At 39.8% G+C, this 25,980-nt stretch overlaps 1 protein-coding gene across 1 annotated transcript in view; it reads left to right on the top strand.

Moving 5' to 3' along the window:
• The first annotated feature begins 1,419 nt into the window (after window positions 1–1,419).
• RB1 (RB transcriptional corepressor 1) overlaps window positions 1,420–25,980 on the top strand; it is a 1,127,793-nt gene continuing 1,103,232 nt past the window's right edge. The window contains exon 1 of the mRNA XM_053708021.1: window positions 1,420–1,754. Coding sequence (XP_053563996.1) covers window positions 1,690–1,754 — 65 coding nt within the window. The 5' untranslated portion in view covers window positions 1,420–1,689. The remainder of the gene's footprint in view (window positions 1,755–25,980) is intronic.

The following is a 25,980-nucleotide window of genomic DNA, read 5'->3' on the forward strand; positions in this document are numbered from 1 at the left end:
ATTTAATTGTTTTCCAAACCCACTCCATGGGTATCCTTTGCTGTGTACCAATCCGTTTACAATACCTAGGTTTCAAAATGGCGCTTTAAACACAAAGTTATTGGTTTAAGTATTTTAAACACGCAGTGCTGAAAATAGTGGGCAGGATAACGTGACATCATCGGTGAATAAAAGATATAACTTTTAGAACGTTATGAAACTTCGTTTTGGAGAAAATATAGGTCAGTAGGTTTTAATTAATGTTTATTAACTTTAATGTTAGTTGTTTAGCTTAAAAATTATAACAGAAAGTAATCCTTTCAATAGTAAAAGCTAGGATTTACTTTCACTTTAAATAAAGGGTAAGGGTTTTAAGGGATAGGAGTATTTTAATGGTGTTCTATGGTATTACTGGGAATGGAAGCTAAAGTCAGCATAACAAGACACAGCTGATCTCCTCAGAGAGGCATAACATTTCGTCTCAAGCTACACCTCCTCACAGTTTGCTGACCAGGCCAGATTTTGCTGGAGATTGGCTCATATTTTAAGGAAATTGCCTGTACATATTTTATTTTTTATTGCTGTCTTTAGCATGATTTTATTTCTTGCTGATTTTGTTGAATTTATTTTGAAAGAAAATATTTTAATAAATTAAATCTCTTTCACGTGTATACTACAAAATCTTACTTTAGAATGTCCATATTAAGTTTTTCAGTCTTGTAAATTAGCTAACGAATAACCTAGTATGTTTTTATTGTCTTTAAATGCGTTTGTATTCATAATATACAGAAGCATTTTCTAAATGCGGATATAATCTCATTTTAATCAGCCGTAGCCAGTGCCATCGTATAATGTGGAGTTGAAACGTTCACACAACTTCTAAGACTTTTACTTGTACTCATTACAATCTGGGTGTTATTTTGGATAGGAAGCTATATAGGACAACAAAGGGTCGATTAACAGATACAGTCACACACAATTAAGCATAGTTGCCACCATTTCTGAGATACAATTAAAAAAGTGATAACTCTTGACACATTTCATAATGAAGCATAAACAAACAAAAAATGTCAACCGGACTGACAGTCTGACACATCAGTATTGTGGATTTACCATTATTAAATATTGTCTCTCAGCGAATTTTTTTTTCCGATTAAAATTTTCGCAACTACATACTTCATCACAATATGAATCACAGTGCAAATGTTGGCTCATACAATTTTGAGCTTGCAGCACGCACAAAACTCATAATCACAAAGTCAGCTTTACAAATTGTTCAAGCTGAGCAGCGCTGATACTTTATTATGCCCCAACCAAAGATGGCTACCTCGTCCATCAATGTTAATTTACATGGATATTTTTTTCTATTCCGCCCATCATTCATAGGAGCTGTACACTCGCTTAGCAACACGGGCGGAAGTGACTCTTGTAATTCTCATTTTCCCGCGGTTTGAATGTAAATATTGTTTTTGAGCTGGTGGGTTAGTATAGAGCTGCTGTTACAATTTTAAATTGTATTGAAACCCTCTCAAGCACTTTACCAGCACCTGGCAAAGCGTACAGACCGATAGGAGCCATATCGCAAGTTCAGCATATTTTAGATCAGCGGAACTTAACACTTATCCTACCAAGGATCTGTGACGTAAGCCCACACTCGTTCCCACCCTCGCGCAGTTGCACTCTGTTTTGCTGCACCTCTGCTTTATTATCATGCCGCCCAAGAGTCCGAGAAAATCTACAAATCGCTCAGAGGAGGAGCGCAGGATTCCGAGTGGGTGAGTAGAGGCGTAACGATTAAAGTTTATCATAGTTGTTTCATTTGCTCTTTTGTGATGTCATATGTGATTATAAAGATCGTTACTCTCTACCCCTCCTTAAGTTTACGCGATGTAGCTAAAGCGGATGGGAATAGTGGATCATTAAAGGAATAGGAAACCCAATTTTTTAAATGTAATTATTGACCAAGCAAGCAATTTTAAACAAATTTCTAATTTACTCCGATTATCAATTTTTCTTCGTTCTCTTGGTATCTCTATTTGAAAAAAACAAAACAGAAGTTTAGGAACCTGCCCATATTTGGTTCAGTGAACCAAATATGGTCCAGCTACTAAGCTTAAATTCCTGTTATTTCAAATAGACACCAAGAGAATGAAGAAACATTGATAATAGGAGTAAATAAGAAAGTTGCTTAAAGAGATGGTAAACTTAGCCAACTTCAAACTTGTATTCATATGCAAAATAAAAAAAAGTGGACTTTCATTCATGAAAACATGCAAACCACTCGTTATATTTAATTATTTAGTCCGAAATAGTTGAATTTTAATATACTTTCCTCCTCCCGTACCACGGCCGCCATTGATTTATTCATCCCAAGTGTTTTAACATACCAATGACAGCCCAGGCCAGTTGGCAACACTGATATAATCAAACACGCCCTAAGTTAACAATGCGCATGGGCTAGACATTGGATCACATGTAATTGGAATGAATCGCATGCGCATAGCTAAAGTGAAAGATTTACATTCCAATACTATGATGTCGCAAGGGGTGGTTCTGCTCTCCTGTCCGGCTATAGAAAATAACAGGAAGTAATGATGGGGGCGGAGAAAGGAGTGATAACGCTCTGTGAGTAAAACATTATTTTTTTTTTATAAAAATCAATCAAATAAAGAAAAAACATAGCGGTTTAGACAGAACTGAGGATTAATGTTTTCCAATTATTGAAAATTTACTATCACTTTAAAATTGCATGTTCCATCTGAATCATGAAAGAAAAAAATAGTTTTATATCCCTTTAATGGCTAATTTTAAGATTTTTTTTTTGTCAGATAACTGTTAATGGGATATTACAATTGGGGTTATGTTGGACCTTATTTTGTTAAAAGGATACTGAACTCAAATTTGTTCTTTCATGATTCAGATAGAACATGCAACTTTCTAAATAACTCCTATTATCAATTTTCTTTGTTTTCTTGGTATCTTTATTTGAAAAAGCAGGAATGTAAGCATAGGGGCAGGCCCATTTTTCGGTTCAGCACACTGGATAGCACATGTTGATTGGTGGCTACATTTAGCCACCGATCAGCAAGCACTACCCAGGTGCATAACAAAGATGGGCCAGCTTGTAAGCTTTTTTTTTTTTTTTTTTTTTTGACAGCAAGAACCTTGACATTTCTGGCTACTATTTTAGAAAGAAGGTGCTACTAGTGCTTGAATGGTTTTTGCTGTTTCTTAGTTTTGACATATGTCTACCTATACCTTAACAAATATTGCATATGTATAATATGCAATAAAGTAATGTGTGTGTGTGTCTGTGTGTATCAGTCCAATAAAAAGAGCAGAGGTTCAGATAGTATGCCCCCACAATACCAAGCTTGCAAGTGATTTGTACTTACAGAAAGTCGATCAGCACACTCGCACTCGCATTAACTGTTTGCCCATAAAGCAGGGCTCGAAAAACCCAGGAACCAAGGAGCTATTGGCTCCTAGATTTTCACTCCTGACTCTTAACCTTTTGGGATATTCTCCATATATCTTTATACAGATACCGCTGTCTGTCTCCTAAAAGTATGACTGGCTCCTACATATTCTTGCTGAATTATAAAGTTTGTGTGTGTGTGTGTAATATATCTATCTATCTATCTATCTATCTATCTATCTATCTATCTATCTATCTATCTATCTATCTCACACACACACACACACACACACAATGTTTTGAAGAGACAAAAGGCCCCTTGTCAAGGGAAATGCATGCAAAAGTATAAAAACAATTCACCAAAAAGACACTCCCTTCACCATCTTGAAACCTGTTATCCTTCACAATCTTGATGTAATGAAATATATGCTATATATTATAGTGACCACTTCGAGCTACGAAAATAGAAAGTTACAATATGATACATCCATTTTCAAATATCCATTTAAAAAGCAATACTCATTCAGTTCATTAGAATATACCATACACAGTTCATTAACTTTAATGCAATTTAGAGTAATAAACTGTTAGTATCTTTACCTGTCTCACGGTAGAACAATCCCCATAACAAACATGGGAGGTGATTTAGAGAGTTATAAAGATACTAAGGGCAAAATTTATCAAGCCCCGAAAAAAGCGCCTAAAAAGTCGCGATTATTTTCGCAATAGTTCGCAATGTGTGAAGTCAAAAATATCGCCAGTATTTTTTTAAATTCTAGAGACATTTTTGGGGCAAAACTTTTTTGCGATGTCAAGCGAATGGCTGATCCTATTTTTCTTGCGAAAATGTCATTTTCACTTTATCAATCTTAATTTTAGACACCGGTAAATGGTTTATTGTTTTAATCAAGTGATTGTTTAAAAGAATGTTATTTCTTATATATTAAAGTTATTTTTATTTTGCCCCTTCTTTAGCTCTTTTATTAAGGAAGGTTGCCCGTTTTCTGGAGCTCACTTATTTCAATTGCACTTAAATTATTTTACTTTTTTATAAAATATTTATTATTATTCAGGATCTGCGCCTTGTTGTGGGCAATTTCTAACCCTAGATACAGCAAGAAAGACATATTTCCATTTTCCCTCCAGACAAACGACAATATCGCTCTTTATTTTTCACTCCTCGCAACGTACAAATTGGTGAGATTAAAAGCAGTGAATATTGCATGCACCACTTTTCATAAATATGAGAACTGCGAATATATACGGGCATTTTAAAATGCCAATAGAGATTAATACAAGAATTAGGCATTTCCAGACAACTTATTCGCATATACTTTAGACTTGCGAATGGGTTATGAGTCAATTTGTTCACACATATGAAAAGTTGCGAGTGCGACTTTATTGGCGCATAACCTTTCATAAATATGGTGATATCATTTGTGAGGTTTTTTTTTTTGACAACAAATGTGAGAGTTTTCGCCCTAACTGTTCATGCAATTTGGAGTAATAAACTGTATATGGTATTTTCTAATGAACTGAATGAGTATTGCTTTTTAAATGGATTTAAAGGATTCTGTTTCTAGAAATGTCAACTAAGAAGTGTTACATATCTTTTGTTAGGGACAGTAAAGTCAAAGTGAAACTTAAATTGATTGGATATAGCATGACATTTAAGACAGCTTTCCAACTTCTGTTATCAATTTTGCTTAGTTGTCTTGGTATCTTTTGTTAAAGAGTAATCCTAGGTGAGCTCAGGAGTGTGCACGTGCCTTAAAGTGATGGTAAATTCTAGCGTTTCTGAAACGCTAGAACAAATAAAGGGAACTTTCATGAAGTATAAAATACTTCATGCAGAAAGCTCCTTCCCCCCCCCCCCTCCAAGCGATCGCCTTCACTGAGTTGCTAAGGCAGCCCACCGATACAACGCTATCTGGCAGAGAGGTGACGCTTCCACCTCTTGGCCAATAGCCATGCAGGAAATCCTGCTTGGCGCCACATATTGCCACAGTGTGTATGGCAACATTATACACCGTTAAAACACTGCTGCCATAGACTGTTATAGACACATGCACACTCCTAAGCTCCTATCAGCCTACCTAGGTTTAGTCTTCAACAAAGAAATATCAATAGAACAAAGCAAATCTGATTATAAACAACTTTCCAGTTTACTTTTATTATTTCATGCTCTATCTGAATCATTAAAGTTTAATATCAGCTAATTCATAATGCCACCCGGCTGGCAACATTTTCTGTGGAGAACACTGCTGAGGTGCATAGAGCAATAGTAAGCTTGCACAGGGGAGTAGGAGCAGGTATGCTTTTTTTTTTTTTGATATTCCTATTTTATTTTTGCTCAACTATATATTAAGTGTTTACATATGGTTCAGCAGAAAATAAAGTATTGTTTTAGAGTTGAGTAAATAAAAATGTATTTCAAACATAATATATTGCATACTCTCTTACCCCATGGGAACTACATTTTTTTTATTTTTTATTAATAGAAGTCTACTTTAAAATAATACTACAGTAGAAACCATTAGAAATGCATTTTTCAGTGACACTCAAAGCTATGATACTGGGCACAGAGAAATGTGCCTTTTGGGGGCACGCATAACAATTTTCTTGCAGCTATCCTGTGTATGTGTTTCTGTATGTATATATATGTATATATATGTATGTGTATATATATATATATATATATATATATATGTATGTGTATATATATATATATATATATATATATATATATATATATATATATATATATGTATGTGTATATATATATGTATGTGTATATATATATGTATGTGTATATATATATATATGTGTATATATATATATGTGTATATATATATATATATATATATATATATATATATATATATATATATATATATATACATATATATATATGTATGTGTATATATATATATATGTATGTGTGTATATATATATATATATATATATATATATGTATGTGTATATATATATATATATATATTTAGGGCTGTGCGATTAATCAAATAATGCGATTACCACTATTTTTTCTTATTTCTTTTGCGATTTTCCAAAAAAATAAATAAAAATCCCACTCAACAACTCATTTTTATCGTCACTGCCTGACTCTTAACATCAAATATGGTTGCTGTGCCCACATGCAGGACCTACACATACGTGAAACATAGTACTTCTCCAATAAAAAAAATAGTACAACACAACTGGTCACATTTTTATACTTACTCTGACGATTATTTCCACCTGCCCCCGGCAAACATGCTGTGTGCCTACAAATCAGCTTGCTTTTGGACATTATTGTAGTGGAGGGATCAGAAGAGGAAGTGACATGCAACGAGTGTGTGAAGCTACAAGTTTTGGAATACTTTGAACCGAGAACGATACCATGGTAAAGCTTACAGGAGATCTTATTGAGCAGGCTGTGTGATATACTAATGCTGTGCAGGACCAGGAATTTTATCTGCAGAGTGATTATTTGAGAGTTGATCCATACTGATCTTCAGACACTTCTGTGACTTTCCAAGGTCTGGGTTCTTATTTCCATGTTTAAGATGCTATTACCACCAGCTCCTGAAAATATGGTCAAAGATTGCACCAATCCAAATTAATCTCATTATTAATTTAACCTGTGCTCTACCAGACCACCTTATTATTGGGCATCTCTTTGCTCTACATCTGGTAAAGATACCAGCATTAGATTGTGTTTGGCTGTCATGGTAGTTTTCTGCATTGTCTCTCTACCAATGTTCAGTCTGTTGATCCAGAGAAACCCATCTTCAAGGTACCTGATACATGTCAGAAATTTGACATCTCATTAAATCTCTACCTAGATGAATTTGTTGCTGGTTATGGAATTCTTTATGGGCATCTCTATCTGAACTAGAGAAATTAATGGATTATCTCTGTAATACATAGAAAGGGCATTCAAACACCTATGAACTTCTCCTGTATGGCACTATTTTTGCTTCTAATAATTTTCTGGTTGACCAAACATACCTGTTTTTCTTCAAAAGGCCAGCTGCAGCTTCCTTCTGCGATACATCTTTTTACGAGATGGTCTACATTACCCCATAATCAATTGCATGTTTGAATCATAATTAATTTGTAAAGTTTACACTTTGCCCCCATCACTGCAGGTCATCGTTATAAAGGAAACACTTGCTTTTGGCTGAAAAGAATTTCTGGTGGTCATTTTGGTCTCACATTATTAATCACAGTAAATCTTAACTATCAGTCGGCTAGATTACGAGTTTTGCGTTAGAGGCTGTGCAGTGCTAATGAGCAGTTTTTTTTTCTCACCGCTCACTTACCTGCAGCGCTGGTATTATGGGTTTTTACAAACCTGGCGTTAAAAGGCAAGAAGTGAGCGTTGAGCAAAATTGTGCTCCTTACCGCACTCCAATACCAGCGCCGCTTAAGTCAGCGGTGAGCTGGTCGTACGTTTTCGTGCACGATTTCCCCATAGACATCAATGGGGAGAGCCGGCTGAGAAAAAGTCTAACACCTGCAAAAAAGCAGCGTAAAACTTGGTAACTCAGCCCCATTGATTCCTATGGGGAAATAAAATTTACGTTTACACCCTAACATGAACCCCGAGTCTACACACCCCTAATCTTACACTTATTAACCCCTAATCTGCTGCCCCCGACATCGTCGCCACCTACATTATATTTTTTAACTCCTAATCTACGGCTCCGGACATCGCCACCACTATAATAAACATATTAACCCCTAAACCGCTGCACTCCCCCCTCGCAAACATTAAATATTATTGACCCCCTAATCTGCCGCCCCTAACATCGCCGCCACCTACCTACATTTATTAACCCCTAATCTGCTGCCCCAACGTCGCCACTATACTAAATGTATTAACCCCTAAACCTAAGTCTAACCCTAACACCCCCTAATTTAAATATAATTTAAATAAATCTAAATAAAATTCCTATTATTAACTAATTTATTCCTATTTAAAACTAAATACCTATAAAATAAACCCTAAGCTATCTACAATATAACTTATAGTTACATTGTAGCTAGCTTAGGGTTTATTTTTATTTTACAGGCAAGTTTGTATTTATTTTAACTAGGTAGAATAGTTACTAAATAGTTATTAACTATTTAATAACTAACTAGCTAAAATAAATACAAAAGTACCTGTAAAATAAAACCTAACCTAAGTTACACTAACACTACAATTAAATAAATGACCTAAATGAAATACAATTAAATAAATTAAATACAATTAGCTAGTACAAAAAAACCAAACACTAAATTACAGAAAATAAACAAATTACAGATCTTTAAACTAATTACACCTAATCTAATAGTCCTATCAAAATAAAAAAGCAAACTCAAAAAACAAATGAGATAATACTAGAAATAATTAAATAATACAAAGTGCTAGCTACCTGGTAAATGGAATTACACACTAAACATATAAAAGAAAGATAGAATTACACCGCTATAAGGTGCAGTTCAAAGACCAGGATATAAGACTAAACACATTATTATAAATCAAATTAGATACTCAAATAGGTAAGAAAATAGTGCATTTTATTAAATGTTTAAATAATCAAACAATGCATGGTAAAGTGCTATAGTAACTTCCAAATAACATTAAAAGAAATACTGCAGCAAAAAACCCACGTATCAACCCCCCCCCACATATACACACAAAGGACAAACAGACAAACAAACAAACAATACACATGGGCCCCACTTAACACTCTGAACTAAACCTAAGCCGGCAAATAAAATCCATTATAACAAGTTATTGTTCCATGATGAATGACTGATGATGAAGAATGATGAAGATAACAACAAATAAAAATGGTTAGTCTGAACTGTTAATGAATATGGATGAAGATGAATAACAGGATGAATCAAATGAAAGAAGTATGAAATGATAAGGAAGACCATATGTCCAAAGGCTTAGGTGGACTTGCAGATGTAGGGTACAAAAACCCGGAAAAAGCTCCCTGCTGCATATCGGGAGTGAAACGTGCAACAGGACGCGTCGGTGAGCAGCATGGTTTGCCGTGGGTTTCCCCCATCTTGAGGATGCAAAACCGCTTTCTTCAGTACGAGTGACTTGTGGTCTCTGCTGGTCAGAGAGGTGGTGGTTGGTTGTGTTAAACGATCGTGAGTATAATTTGGAGGATCGCATGAGTGATCAGCATAGGGGCTTGGAGTATTGTGTTGTGCCTGTTACATGCCTCACTTGGTTGTCATATACTCGCCCCCAACAGGAACTGTTACCCTTATTTGAACATTTTATTGCACGTCCGCCACACCTCCCCACCTATATTGATATACCACAGTTTGGCTGCTGTTTTGTTTTTGTACCCTACACCTGCAAGTTCACCTAAGCCTTTGGACATATGGTCTTCATTATCATTCATCATCATTTCATACTTCATTCATTTGATTCATCCTGTTATTCATCTTCATCCATATTTATGAACAGTTCAGACTAACCATTTTTATTTGTTGTTATCTTCATCATTCTTCATCATCAGTCATTCATCATGGAACAATAACTTGTTATTATGGATTTTATTTGCCGGCTTAGGTTTAGTTCAGAGTGTTAAGTGGGGCCCATGTGTATTGTTTGTTTGTCTGTTTATCCTTTGTGTGTATATGTGGGGGGGGTTGATACGTGTTTTTTTGCTGCTGAATTTCTTTTAATGTTAATTGGAAATTACTATAGCACTTTACCATGCATTGTTTGATTATTTAAACATTTAATAAATTGCACATTTTTTTGACCTATTTGAGTATCTAATTTGATTTATAATAATGTGCTTAGTCTTATATCCTGGTCTTTGAACTGCACCATATAGCGGTGTAATTCTATCTTTCTTTTATATGTTTAGTGTGCAAAATAAAAAAGCCCCCCCCCAAAATAAAAAAAAACCCTAGCCTAAACTAAATTATCAATAGCCCTTAAAAGGGCTTTTTGACAGAGCCAACTGCCCTTTTTAAGGGCAATGCCCATCCAAATGCCCTTTTCAGGGCAATGGGGAGCTTTAGGTTTTTTTAGATAGTATTTTATGGGGGAGGGGGTTGGTTGTGTGGGTGGTGGCTTTTACTGTTGGGGAGGTTGTTTGTATTCTTTTTTTTTTTTTTAAACGGGTAAAAGAGCTGATTACTTTGGGGAAATGCCCCGCAAAAGGCCCTTTTAAGGGCTATTGATAGTTTTAGTTTAGGCTAGGTTTTTTTTTTTTTTTATTTTTTTTATTTTGATAGGGCTATTAGATTAGGTGTAATTAGTTTAAATATCTGTAATTTTGTTTTTTTATTTTCTGTAATTTAGTGTTTTTGTTGTTGTTGTGATTTAGCGAATTGTATTTAATTTATTTAATTGTTTTTAATTTATGTAATTTAATTATAGTTTAGTTTTAGGTGTTTACTTGCCTGTAAAATTTTAAAATAAACCCTAAGATAGCTACAATATAACTATTAGTTACATTGTAGCTAGCTTAGGGTTTATTTTACAGATAAGTATTTAGTTTTTAAATAGGAATAATGTAGTTAATGATAGTAATTTTATTTAAATAATATTTAAGTTAGGGGGTGTTATGGTTAGATTTAGGGGTTAATAAATTTTAATATAGTGGCGGCGACGTTGGGGGTGGAAGATTAGGGATATATATATATATATATATATATATATATATATATATATATATATATATATATAATGTAGGTGGCGGCGATTAGGGGTTAATAATATTTAACTAGTGTTTGCAAGGCGGGGGTGCGGCGGTTTAGGGGTTAATATGTTAATTATAGTGGCGGTGATGTCCGGAGCGACAGATTAAGGGTTACAAATTTTATTTTAGTGTTTGCGATGCGGGATGGCCTCGGTTTAAGGGTTAATATGTAGTTTATTGGTGTTAGTGTACTTTTTAGCACTTTAGTTATGAGTTTTATGCTACGACGTTGTACCATAAAACTCTTAACTACTGACTTTAAAATGCGTTAGGGATCTTGGAGGTAGAGGGTGTACTGCTCACTTTTTGGCCTCACAGGACAGACTCGTAATACCAGCGTTATGGAAGTTCCATAGAAAAAAAGTTTAACGAAGTTTAAGTAAGTCGTTTTGCGGTAAGGGCAAAGAAGTGTGCGGTACACCTATACCTGCAAGACTCGTAATAGCATCGGTAGTGAAAAAGTAGCGTTAGGACCCTTTTAACGCTGCTTTTTCAGCCTAATGCACAACTCGTAATCTAGCAGAGTGTTTTTCACTTGAGCAGAAGACTCTGGGTAAACATATGCAAAGAAATACACACACACACACACACACACACACACATTGAGAAATGTATGTTTAACTGTTATATATTTTTAATTGTGATTAAAATCACAATTGCAAAATTTCGTGGCCAAAATTGCGATATTCTTCCCCCCCCCATATCGCTCAGCTCTAATGTGTGTGTTTTAGCGCTAGATCAGTCCCATTCAAGAGATGGAGATGGTGTTGGTGGCAAAACGAGATCATGAAGTGAAAAAAACACTTGACAAAACTGCACCCTCCACTCTTCGACATACATCAATCACTTGATGGCAACCGTGGCACACTAAACAGACCAGATATCTTCAGCGATGCTCACGGGCTGCTGAACGGCACACACCTGTGCTGATTTCCAACATTATAAATTCACCCTTAAGTCCTACAACTCTCCACTCAGCCTGGCCAAACAAGTCTTTCTCCTCCCATGTGTCATCTCACGCATCCAACCCCAGAAAACTGTTCTCAACCTTTAACTTCATTCTATGTCCGCTTGCCCCCCCGCCCACTACCAACCTCGCTGCTCAAATTATTGCTGATCACTTAGAAAAGAGATCTGCACCTCACACCCTGCAAACCCAGCAATCCTACCCACCCCTTCTATTAACAAAAATCTATGCTACTTCCCTCCTGTAACAGAGGAAGAAGTCTCTGCACTCCTATCCTTGGCTCATCTCACAACCTGCCCACTTGACCCTATTCCTTCACGACTTATTCCCTCTCTCTCTGCTTCACTAACCCCTACCCTAGCTCATCTCTTTAACCAATCTCTCACTGCTGGCACATTTCCTGACACATTCAAGCATGCGTCAATCATACCAATCCTAAAAAAGCCCTCGCTTGACCCCTCCATGCCTTCTAACTATCGACCGGTCTCCTTACTTCCCTTTGCTTTAAAATTATTGGAACGACTAGTCTATAATCGGCTAACTCAATTTCTTCTGTTATGTGTGATCAGTCCACGGGTCATCATTACTTCTGGGATATAACTCCTCCCCAACAGGAAATGCAAGAGGATTCACCCAGCAGAGCTGCATATAGCTCCTCCCCTCTACGTCAGTCCCAGTCATTCTCTTGCACCCAACGACTAGATAGGATGTGTGAGAGGACTATGGTGATTATACTTAGTTTTTATGACTTCAATCAAAAGTTTGTTATTTTACAATAGCACCGGAGCGTGTTATTACTTCTCTGGCAGAGTTTGAGGAAGAATCTACCAGAGTTTTTTACTATGATTTTAACCGGAGTAGTTAAGATCATATTGCTGTTCTCGGCCATCTGAGGGAGGTAAAAGCTTCAGATCAGGGGACAGCGGGCAGATGAATCTGCATTGAGGTATGTAGCAGTTTTTATTTTCTGAATGGAATTGATGAGAAAATCCTGCCATACCGTTATAATGTCATGTATGTATACACTTCAGTATTCTGGGGATGGTATTTCACCGGAACTACTCTGTTAAAAGTCACTAATCCTTTTAATAAGTATTTATCATGTTAAACGTTTTTGCTGGAATGTAGAATCGTTTACATTTCTGAGGTACTGAGTGAATAAATATTTGGGCATTATTTTCCACTTGGCAGTTGTTTGGTTTTAATTATGACAGTTTCGTTTCTCTTCACTGCTGTGTGTGAGGGGGAGGGGCCGTTTTTGGCGCTCTTTGCTACGCATCAAAAAATTCCAGTCAGTTACTCTTATATTTCCTGCATGATCCGGTTCATCTCTGACAGATCTCAGGGGTCTTCAAACTTCTTTAGAGGGAGGTAGATTCTCTCAGCAGAGCTGTGAGAATTTTATATTGACTGTGAATAAAAACGTTGCTCTGTAATTTTTATGTCATATTTAATTATTGTTATTTTTCTAATGGGAACAAACCTTTGCTAAAAGTTGTGTTGTTTTAAAGTTTGATGCTATAACTGTTTTTCAGTTCATTATTTCAACTGTCATTTAATCATTTAATCGTTTAGTACCTCTTTGAGGCACAGTACGTTTTTGCTAAAAAAGATTATAACCAAGTTGCAAGTTTATTGCTAGTGTGTTAAACATGTCTGACTCAGAGGAAGATATCTGTGTCATTTGTTCCAATGCCAAGGTGGAGCCCAATAGAAATTTATGTACTAACTGTATTGATGCTACTTTAAATAAAAGTCAATCTGTACAATTTGAACAAATTTCACCAAACAGCGAGGGGAGAGTTATGCCGACTAACTCGCCTCACGCGGCAGTACCTGCATCTCCCGCCCGGGAGGTGCGTGATATTATGGCGCCTAGTACATCTGGGCGGCCATTACAGATAACATTACAAGATATGGCTACTGTTATGACTGAAGTTTTGTCTAAATTACCAGAACTAAGAGGCAAGCGTGATCACTCTGGGGTGAGAACAGAGTGCGCTGACAATACTAGGGCCATGTCTGATACTGCGTCACAGCTTGCAGAGCATGAGGACGGAGAGCTTCATTCTGTAGGTGACGGTTCTGATCCAAACAGATTGGATTCAGATATTTCAAATTTTAAATTTAAATTGGAGAACCTCCGTGTATTACTAGGGGAGGTCTTAGCAGCTCTCAATGATTGTAACACCGTTGCAATACCAGAGAAACTGTGTAGGTTGGATAAATACTTTGCGGTACCGGCGAGTACTGACGTGTTTCCTATACCTAAGAGACTAACTGAAATTGTTACTAAGGAGTGGGATAGACCCGGTGTGCCGTTCTCACCCCCTCCAATATTTAGAAAGATGTTTCCAATAGACACCACCACTCGGGACTTATGGCAAACGGTCCCTAAGGTGGAGGGAGCAGTTTCTACTTTAGCTAAGCGTACCACTATCCCGGTGGAGGATAGCTGTGCTTTTTCAGATCCAATGGATAAAAAATTAGAGGGTTACCTTAAGAAAATGTTTGTTCAACAAGGTTTTATATTGCAACCCCTTGCATGTATCGCGCCGATTACGGCTGCGGCAGCATTTTGGATTGAGTCTCTGGAAGAGAACCTTAGTTCATCTACGCTAGACGACATTACGGACAGGCTTAGAGTCCTTAAACTAGCTAATTCATTCATTTCGGAGGCCGTAGTACATTTAACCAAACTTACGGCTAAGAACTCAGGATTCGCCATACAGGCACGTAGGGCGCTGTGGCTAAAATCCTGGTCAGCTGATGTTACTTCTAAGTCCAAATTACTTAATATACCTTTCAAGGGGCAGTCTTTATTTGGGCCCGGTTTGAAAGAAATTATCGCTGACATTACAGGAGGTAAGGGCCACGCCCTACCTCAAGACAAAGCCAAAGCTAAGGCTAGACAGTCTAATTTTCGTCCCTTTCGGAATTTCAAAACAGGAGCAGCATCAACCTCCACTGCACCAAAACAGGAGGGAGCTGTTGCTCGTTACAGGCAAGGCTGGAAGCCTAACCAGTCCTGGAACAAGAGCAAGCAGGCCAGGAAACCTGCTGCTGCCCCAAAGACAGCATGAACCGAGAGCCCCCGATCCGGGACCGGATCTAGTGGGGGGCAGACTTCTCTCTTCGCCCAGGCCTGGGCAAGAGATGTTCAGGATCCCTGGGCGCTAGAGATCATATCTCAGGGATACCTTCTAGACTTCAAATTATCTCCCCCAAGAGGGAGATTTCATCTGTCAAGGTTGTCAACAAACCTGATAAAGAAAGAAGCGTTTCTACGCTGTGTACAAGATCTGTTATTAATGGGAGTGATCCATCCGGTTCCGCGGTCGGAACAAGGACAAGGGTTCTACTCAAACCTGTTTGTGGTTCCCAAAAAAGAGGGAACTTTCAGGCCAATCTTAGATTTAAAGATTCTAAACAAATTCCTAAGAGTTCCATCGTTCAAAATGGAAACTATTCGGACAATCTTACCCATGATCCAAAAGGGTCAGTACATGACCACAGTGGATTTAAAAGATGCTTACCTTCACATACCGATCCACAAAGATCATCACCGGTATCTAAGGTTTGCCTTCTTAGACAGGCACTACCAGTTTGTAGCTCTTCCATTCGGATTGGCTACGGCTCCAAGAATCTTCACAAAGGTTCTGGGTGCCCTTCTGGCGGTACTAAGACCGCGAGGGATTTCGGTAGCTCCGTACCTAGACGACATTCTAATACAAGCTTCAAGCTTTCAAACTGCCAAGTCTCATACAGAGTTAGTTCTGGCATTTCTAAGGTCGCATGGATGGAAAGTGAACGAAAAGAAGAGTTCTCTTTTTCCTCTCACAAGAGTTCCATTCTTGGGGACTCTTATAGATTCTGTAGAAATGAAGATTTACCTGACAGAAGACAGGTTAACAAAGCTTCAAAATGCATGCCGTGTCCTTCATTCCATTCAACACCCGTCAGTAGCTCAATGCATGGAGGTGATCGGCTTAATGGTAGCGGCAATGGACATAGTACCTTTTGCACGCCTACACCTCAGACCGCTGCAATTGTGCATGCTAAGTCAGTGGAATGGGGATTACTCAGATTTGTCCCCTACTCTGAATCTGAATCAAGAGACCAGAAATTCTCTTCTATGGTGGCTTTATCGGCCACACCTGTCCAGGGGGATGCCATTCAGCAGGCCAGACTGGACAATTGTAACAACAGACGCCAGCCTACTAGGTTGGGGCGCTGTCTGGAATTCTCTGAAGGCTCAGGGACTATGGAATCAGGAGGAGAGTCTCCTTCCAATAAACATTCTGGAATTGAGAGCAGTTCTCAATGCCCTTCTGGCTTGGCCCCAATTAACAACTCGGGGGTTCATCAGGTTTCAGTCGGACAACATCACGACTGTAGCTTACATCAACCATCAGGGAGGGACAAGAAGCTCCCTAGCAATGATGGAAGTATCAAAGATAATTCGCTGGGCAGAGTCTCACTCTTGCCACCTGTCAGCAATCCACATCCCGGGAGTGGAGAACTGGGAGGCGGATTTCTTGAGTCGCCAAACTTTTCATCCGGGGGAGTGGGAACTTCATCCGGAGGTCTTTGCCCAAATACTTCGACGTTGGGGCAAACCAGAGATAGATCTCATGGCGTCTCGCCAGAACGCCAAACTTCCTCTCTACGGGTCCAGATCCAGGGATCCGGGAGCGGTTCTGATAGATGCTTTGACAGCACCTTGGAACTTCGGGATGGCTTATGTGTTTCCACCCTTCCCGCTGCTTCCTCGATTGATTGCCAAAATCAAACAGGAGAGAGCATCAGTGATTCTAATAGCGCCTGCATGGCCACGCAGGACTTGGTATGCAGATCTAGTGGACATGTCATCCTGTCCGCCTTGGTCTCTACCTCTAAGACAGGACCTTCTGATACAGGGTCCATTCAAACATCAAAATCTAACTTCTCTGAAGCTGACTGCTTGGAAATTGAACGCTTGATTTTATCAAAACGTGGTTTTTCTGAGTCGGTTATTGATACCCTGATACAGGCTAGGAAGCCTGTTACCAGAAGGATTTACCATAAAATATGGCGTAAATACCTATACTGGTGCGAATCCAAAGGTTACTCCTGGAGTAAGGTTAGGATCGCTAGGATATTGTCCTTTCTACAAGAAGGTTTAGAGAAGGGTCTATCAGCTAGTTCATTAAAGGGACAGATTTCAGCTCTGTCCATCTTGTTACACAGGCGTCTGTCAGAAAATCCAGACGTCCAGGCCTTTTGTCAGGCTTTAGCTAGGATCAAGCCTGTGTTTAAAGCTGTTGCTCCGCCATGGAGTTTAAACTTAGTTCTTAAAGTTTTACAGGGTGTTCCGTTTGAACCCCTTCATTCCATTGATATAAAATTGTTATCTTGGAAAGTTCTGTTTTTAATGGCTATTTCCTCGGCTCGAAGAGTCTCTGAGTTATCAGCCTTACATTGTGATTCTCCTTATCTGATTTTTCACTCAGACAAGGTAGTTCTGCGTACTAAACCTGGGTTCTTACCTAAGGTAGTCACTAACAGGAATATCAATCAAGAGATTGTTGTTCCATCCTTGTGTCCAAATCCTTCTTCAAAGAAGGAACGTCTTCTACACAATCTGGATGTAGTTCGTGCCCTCAAGTTCTACTTGCAGGCAACTAAAGATTTTCGCCAAACTTCTTCCCTGTTTGTCGTTTATTCTGGACAGAGGAGAGGTCAAAAAGCTTCTGCTACCTCTCTCTCTTTTTGGCTTCGTAGCATAATACGTTTAGCCTATGAGACTGCTGGACAGCAGCCTCCTGAAAGAATTACAGCTCACTCCACTAGAGCTGTGGCTTCCACTTGGGCCTTTAAGAATGAGGCCTCTGTTGAACAGATTTGCAAGGCTGCAACTTGGTCTTCGCTTCATACTTTTTCCAAATTTTACAAATTTGACACTTTTGCTTCATCGGAGGCTATTTTTGGGAGAAAGGTTCTTCAGGCAGTGGTTCCTTCTGTATAATGAGCCTGCCTATCCCTCCCGTCATCCGTGTACTTTTGCTTTGGTATTGGTATCCCAGAAGTAATGATGACCCGTGGACTGATCACACATAACAGAAGAAAACATAATTTATGCTTACCTGATAAATTCCTTTCTTCTGTTGTGTGATCAGTCCACGGCCCGCCCTGTTTTAAGGCAGGTAAATATCTTTTAAATTATACTCCAGTCACCACTTCACCCTTGGTTACTCCTTTCTCGTTGATTCTTGGTCGAATGACTGGGACTGACGTAGAGGGGAGGAGCTATATGCAGCTCTGCTGGGTGAATCCTCTTGCATTTCCTGTTGGGGAGGAGTTATATCCCAGAAGTAATGATGACCCGTGGACTGATCACACAACAGAAGAAAGGAATTTATCAGGTAAGCATAAATTATGTTTTCTCACAACTAACTCCTTACTTGATCCACTACAATCTGGCTTCCGCCCTAAACACTCAACAGAAACCGCTCTTTCTAAAGTAACAAATGACCTGTTATCAGCTAAAGCAAAAGGCCATTACTCCTTACTAATTCTTCTTGACCTGTCCGCAGCTTTTGACACAGTTGACCATCCTCTCCTCCTAAAAATACTACATTCGTTTGGCATCCGAGACACAGCCCTCTCCTGGTTTGCATCATATCTTTCAAACCGCTCGTTTTCAGTTTCCTTTAACAACATATCTTGTGATCCTATGCCTCTCTCAGTTGGAGTACCGCAAGACTCTGTCTTGGGCCCCTTGCTTTTCTCTCTTTATACATCCTGCCTTGGAAAACTAATAGCCTCCTTTGGATTCCAGTACCACCTATATGCTGATGATACCCACATCTATCTTTCCTCTCCTGATATCTCTCCCTCTTTACTCAACCAGATTTCTGACTGCCTCTCTGCAATTTTCTCTTGGATTTCTTCACACTACCTCCAACTCAATCTGTCCAAAACTGAGCTGCTTCTTATCCCCCCTCTTCGAGACATCCGACACCTGACATTTCTCTGATGGTTGGAGACTCTGTTCTCAACACCTCACCCCAGGTCCGTTGCCTTGGGGGTCACACTAGACTCAGAACTCACATTCAACCCACATATACAAGCACTTACCAAATCCTGCCGTTCACACCTACGCAACATTTCCAGAATTTGTCCCTTCCTTACTCAAAAAAACTACATTTCCTCATTTTGTCACGCATTGATTATTGCAATCTACTCCTAAATGGCCTTCCAAAACACTGCCTCTCCTCCCTCCAATCTATTATGAATGCTTCTGCTAGACTCGTCTACCTAAGTCAACGATCTACATCAGCTGCTCCTCTCTGCCAGTCTCTACACTGGCTCCCCATACACTCCAGAATACAATTTAAAGTATTAGCCTTAACCTTCAAAGCACTCAACAGTCTTAACTCCCAACTATATTTCCTCTCTCATCGTGAAACATTCCCCATCCCGTCCTCTTCGATCAACCTCTGACGTCTCTACACTCCTGTTATCTCTACGTCCCACTCCCGCCTCCAAGACTTCGCACATGCTGCTCCTGTCCTCTAGAACTCTCTACCCCGCTTCATTAGACTGTCTCCATCCTTGTATAGCTTCAGACGATCCTTGAAAACCCACCTATACAGAGAGGCTTACCATCTCTCCTCCATCCCGCATCCATACCAAACTAATACATGTACATGAACTGCCTGACTCACTGCTGCAAATACAACTAATGTAACAAGCTACCCCAACCTTATGTCTCTGCACCCTAAACCTATAGACTGTGAGCTCTCCGGAGCAGGGCCCTCTTCCTCCTGTACTAGATTTGTTTTGTATTTTATCACAAATCTTTGTCATTGTATACCCCTATCATTGTACCCAGCGCTACGGAATTTGGCGGCGCTATACAAATAAATGATAATAGTAACTCAGGCTGAAAATTCGTAAAAGGATAACATTTATTGTTTAAAACAAATGTGAGGCACGCAAGGATAAATGGAGGACAAAACCACAGCAAGAGTCTCCGCTAACAAACAGTTTACAATTAAACAGTCTATTAGTTGCGGTGAGTTGCTCAGAAGATTGGTCTGCACCCAGATAGTGACGTCACACGTTCCGACATGCGTTTCATCAACATGTCGCTTGGCTTTATCTAGTATGTCCTTTATGTGTTCAGTCCTTATATATCCTTAAAGGGACATAAAACCCCAATTTTTTTTTTCTTTCATGATTCAGATAGAGTATACCATTTTAAACGACTTTCCAATTTGCTTCTGTTATCAATTTTTCTTTGTTTTCTTGTTATCCTTTGTTGAAAAGCTGGGATGCAAGCTCATAAGTGTGCACGTGTCCGCAACACTATATGGCAGCAGTTTTGCAACAATGTTATACATTAGCAGGAGCACTAGATGGTAGCACTATTTCCTGCCATGTAGTGCTTCAGGCATGTGCACGCTAGCTACCTAGGTATCCCTTCAACAAAGTGTAACATGAGAACGAAACAAATTTGACAATAGAAGTAAATTGGAAACTTTTAAAAAATTGTATTCTCCATCTAAATAATGAGAGGAAATTTTTGGGTTTACTGTCCTTTTTAAGTTCACTTCTTATTGGTTTCCTGTGGTTATTCACATCAGGTAGTCTTTCTGTGGCTGATTAGCCTCGTTTTGCAATATCTTTAAATCACAATCTTATGGAAACATCTTTTGTACCAAAACATTGCCTTATATCAGTATTATTATAACACACAAATGCATTAAAACATTAGAAATCACATATACAAAATTACATATATTTAAAATTGCATAATAAGAACTTATTTCCACCTTAAAGTGAAGGTCAAGTCTAATGCAAACGGAATGCATCAATGTGAAGTGTAACATGTATTTATTCAAGTCGCTAACTCAGTTTTCAATAATTTTTTTTTATAATTTAATAAAAATATAATAACTCCATTTGTTCTTGGGACTCCTCCCCTCCACCACTTCCTTATTCTGGACTAGTGACGTAGCGAGCGATTCCACACCTTCACTACGTCACTAACAAGCTCGTGCCAAATGCGTATTGTGCACGAGCATGATGTTGTTGACAAAAGCATCTATAGAACGCATGCGCAGTAGTGACGTGAGGAAAAGGGGGCTGAATGCCCCGGGGTGCAAACTATGATTGGCTATAACAGCGTTAAAAACTGTCAATCATTATTAGAAAGATGGCGGGCGGACTATGGAATGAAACCGGCGGCGATTTATAAGATGACAATTTCAATTTTAGATGAGTAGTATGAAAATTCATGAATGAAGATCGATCTCATTTTATACTTACTGTATAACGTGAGCGACTATGCCAGACTTGACCTTCACTTTAATATGAGGAGAGTCCACGGCTTCCTTACTTGTGGGAATACAGAACCTGGCCATCAGGAGGAGGCAAAGACACCCCAGACAAAGGCTTAAATATCTCCCCCACTCCCCTCATCCCTCAGTCATTCTTTGCCTTTCGTCACAGGAGGATGGCAGAGAAGTGTCGGAAGATTCGGGGTAGTCTCTTATGGAGGGTAGTACTCTTCGCTATGGGACTGGAGTTTTAAGCAGTCTTGTCCGCCTCTCAGTGAGAGCATTGACGAATTTTAGGGTCTGGCGATGCAGGGAGAGTCTTTCTGCAAAACCATGCAGACTCGTATTAACAACTCCTAAGCAATCAGTGTTGCGTTTCACTGCCTGCTTCTATCACTCAAGTCCATGTCAGGTGCGATGCTACAAGACTGTCAAACTTGAGAGGCTGTGTGTCTGTTCCACGGCGATGATTCCGGTAAGATCGTTTCATTTTATATCATATGTTAACGTAAGAAGACAGGGTCACAGTGTGACTCCTTTATCTGTATGGAATCAAGGGTTAATATCTCCGGAAGTAGATTATTGAACAGGGGGATTTATACATGATTTGGTTTATGCTGCAACATGTGAGATGAGGCTCTGGCAGATGAGGGAACATTCAGGTTTTACTTTCTCTCTAGATAACTGCGCAGCCTGTCAGTTTGGTGCACTTTTCTTCCTACAGCAGGGGCGGTCCTGCATGGCATTCCATGTGACCGGGTGTGGCCTCATTAACTAACTTCCTCTTTCCTGACCGTGTGGTTTACAGGAGAAAAACTATTTCTCTGTGGGGCCTGGATCATAGGAGGTGGTGAGTGCCCCGGCCATTGGGTATAAAGGTGCCATTTATTTTTTTCTGTAGTCAAATTTAAAGAGGGCAGGCTATGGAGGATTCTTATGCGTTAGAGGGTTCTCCCTCTTTACCAAGAGCTAATACCTGTTTTTATTGTGAGGAGGCTACGGTATACCCGCCTGCTCAACTATGTTCCACATGCCTTGATAAGGTTATTATATCTAAAGACTAAGATGTTTACCTCTGAGGGGGTCTCCATCCAGCGAGATGCGTTCCCTGCAGTCATTTCTGATTACACATGCAGCTCCCCCATTGCATGACTAATCCTCCTTCGGAAGGGGCCCGCTTACCGCCAGACTTTTCTGAACAGTTGCAAATGGCAGTTTCTGCAGCCTTCAGTGCTTTACCTCGCCCTGCTAAGCGAAAGGTTAAATATTGCTATCCTTCCCAAGGGTCATCTACAAACTTGCTGGATTTATCTGACACTAGATTATCCGCTGATGAGGACTCCTCATACTTCACTTGAGGATAGTTCATAGTTTAAGTAGCCCATGGATAAGAAGTTAGAAACCCTTTTGAGAAAGATGGTTTTTAACCTGCGGTGGCTGGAGCCGCTTCCTATTGGTGTGACTCTGTCAGAGATGATCGAGGTGCAAACTCCCCTCAATGAGATCCAGGAAAGAATTAAGGCCTTGAGGGTAACTAATTTGTTTGCGATGCTAACATGCAGATTATTCGCTTGAATGCCAAGACATCAGGCTTTTCTGTTTTGGCCCGTTGGGCTCTGTTGCTGAAGTCTTGGTCTGCAGACATGAGTTCAAAATCTAGATTACTTTCCCTCCCATTTAAGGGAAAGTTTCTTTTCGGGTCCAGGACTGGACTCTATCATATCCATGGTCACTGGGGGCAAGGGTGCCTTCCTACTTCAGGATAAGAACAACAAACCTAAAGTACAGGGTCACAATTTTCGTCCTTTTCTTTTGGATAAATTCCAATGCCAGCAGCCCTCCATGAAGCAGGATCAGTCAAAGGGAACTTGGAAACCATCTCAATCTTGGAATAAGTCCAAGCAGAAGCCCGCCGAGACTAAATCGACATGAAGGGGTGACCCCCAATCCTTCGCTGGATCGTTTTTGGGTCAGTTTATCTCTCTTTGTGGAGGCTTGGCTAGGAGACGTGCAAGACCCTTGGGTTCTGGAGGTCATTGCTCAGGGTAACAGGATAGGTTTCAAATCTCATCCACCCAGGGGCAGATTTCTCTTATCAAGCCTGTCTTCAAGACTAGAAAAACGAGATGCTTTCCTAGGGTGCGTGAGGGACCTCTCCTCCCTAGGAGTGATTGTACCGGTACCTCCTAGCGGAAAAAGGTCTGGGTTACTACTCAAACCTTTTTGTGGTCCCAAAGGAGGGTACGTTTCGCCCGATTCTAGACCTAAAGTGCTTAAACAAGTTTCTGTCTGTGCCATCGTTCAAGATGGAGATAAGGTTGATTCTGCCCTTATAGTACAAGAGGAACAGTTCATGACTATGATAGACTTGAAGGATGCTTACCTTCATGTGCCAATACACAAGGATCACCTAGAGTTCTTAAGATTCACCTTTCTGGACCAACACTTCCAGTTTGTGGGTCTCCCTTTCAGTCTGTCTACTGCCCCAAGAGTCTACGAAGGTTCTAGGGGCTCTGCTCGCGTTGGCAAGATCCAGGGGTATTGCAGTAGCTCCATTCTTGGACGACATCCTGGTCCAAGCTCCGTCCTGCTGGCTGGCAGAAGACCATTCAAGAGCTCTGCTACTTCTTCAATCTCATGGATGGAAGATAAACTTAGGAAAGAGTTTTCTGGTTCCCAGTACCAGAGTGGAATACCTGGGTACGATAATAGATTCCATAGCCATGAAGATATTCCTTACAGACTAGAGACGTTGCAAAATTACTTCCAATTGTCTTGCCCTCCAGACCTCCTTAAGGCCATCTGTGGCCCGGTGTATAAAGGTGATTGGACTCATAGTGTCCAGCATGGATATCATTCCATTTGCCAGGTTCCACCTCAGACCTCTTCAGCTGTGCATGCTGAGGCAATAGAACGGCGATTACTGTGATCTATCCCAACAGATTTCTCTGACAACCCGTCGAGAGAATTGCTCTCGTGGTGGCTCTGTCCAGATCGCCTATCCCAGGGGACTTCCTTCTTGAGACCATCCTGGGAGATTGTGACTACGGATGCAAGTCTCTCAGAATGGGGAGCTGTTTGGGGTGCCAGGAAGGCACAGGGTCGGTGGACTTGAGAGGAATCTCTTCTCCCGATCAACATTTTGGAACTTTGAGCGATCTTCAACACTCTGAAGGCTTGGTCTCTTCTGGGTTGGTTCCAATTATCAGATTCCAATCGGACAACATTACCTCGATGGCTTACATCAACCATCAGGGGGGAATGAGAAGCTCCCTAGCCATGAGGGAAGTATCTCGGATTCTGGAATGGGCGGATTCCCGCTGCTGCTCCCTGTCAGCGATCCACATTCCGGGTGTGGACAACTGGGAGGCGGACTTTCTCAATAGACAATAGTTTCATTCTGGGAATGGTCTCTCCATCCAGAGGTCTTTGTGGAGATTTGCAACAGATGGGGGGGGGGCACTGGGGAGAGATCTCATGGCATCAAGACTCAATGCCAAGCTACCCAGATATGGGTCGAGGTCCAGGGATCCTCAGGCAGAACTAATAGATGCCTTAGCAGTGCCCTGGGGGTTCAACCTAGTTTACATTTTTTTCATTGTTACCACTTCTTCCTCGAGTAGTGGCCCGTTTCAAGCAGGAGCAAGTTTTGATTATTCTAATTGCTCCATCCTGGCTCAAAGGATGTGGTTTGCGGACCTGGTGGGGATGTCGTCATCTCCTCCATGGAGGTTACCTTGTTGCAGGGATCTGGTGGAACAGGGTCCTTTTTGTTCATCAAAATCTGGATTCTCGGAGGCTGACTGCATGGAGATGAACGCTTTTTGTGGTTTTAAAAGATAATCTCTTTATTAGCCATTCCCCAGTTTTGCATAACCAACACTGTTATATTAAGATACTTTTTACCTCTGATTAACTTGTATCTAAGCATTTTCTGCCAGCCCCCTGATCACATTACATTTTATTTATATAATGTGTGGGTACAGTAAATGAGAGGAAAATTACAGCTAAACACAGCAGAAATGTAAAAACAGCCCTGGTCCCAAACAATCAAAAAAATTGAAGTGCTCTGGTCACTAAGGGGTTAATCTACCATCACAAGGTTGAAAAGGTGCATTACTCACAAGAACATCTTACATTCAGAAGTCACAGCTTAGCAGATCAGGAAAGGCTAGGGTTGAAAAAAATCAGAGAGCCAGTCAACAAACGCTCTGCAGCCTTGCTCCATATTTGACTGTTTTCTTCAAACAGCACTTAGCTCTGGAATCTGGATGCATGTGTTAAGGCAAACTTATACAGTGCAGCCAGAGAAAAGCTCTGTTTGATGAGAACATTCTTATGTGAAGCAGTGCTGCAAAGTGAAAGTGCTAAGAGTTCCTACATGTGTCAATGTTTCTGCAGACATGCTGCATTTTCTGTGATGACATCTCAGATCACTGCATGTTCTACCTTGGGGCTTGTATGAAATATTCATTGATATTCTTAAAAACCTCAGCAGTCCTGATTTGTTTTTTTGTACTATAAACTTTTTAAATGGTTTTTAATGTGGGAAGCAAGTTT

Source organism: Bombina bombina, chromosome 3, assembly GCF_027579735.1.
Source record: "Bombina bombina isolate aBomBom1 chromosome 3, aBomBom1.pri, whole genome shotgun sequence".
In the NCBI taxonomy this organism is placed as follows: domain Eukaryota; kingdom Metazoa; phylum Chordata; class Amphibia; order Anura; family Bombinatoridae; genus Bombina; species Bombina bombina.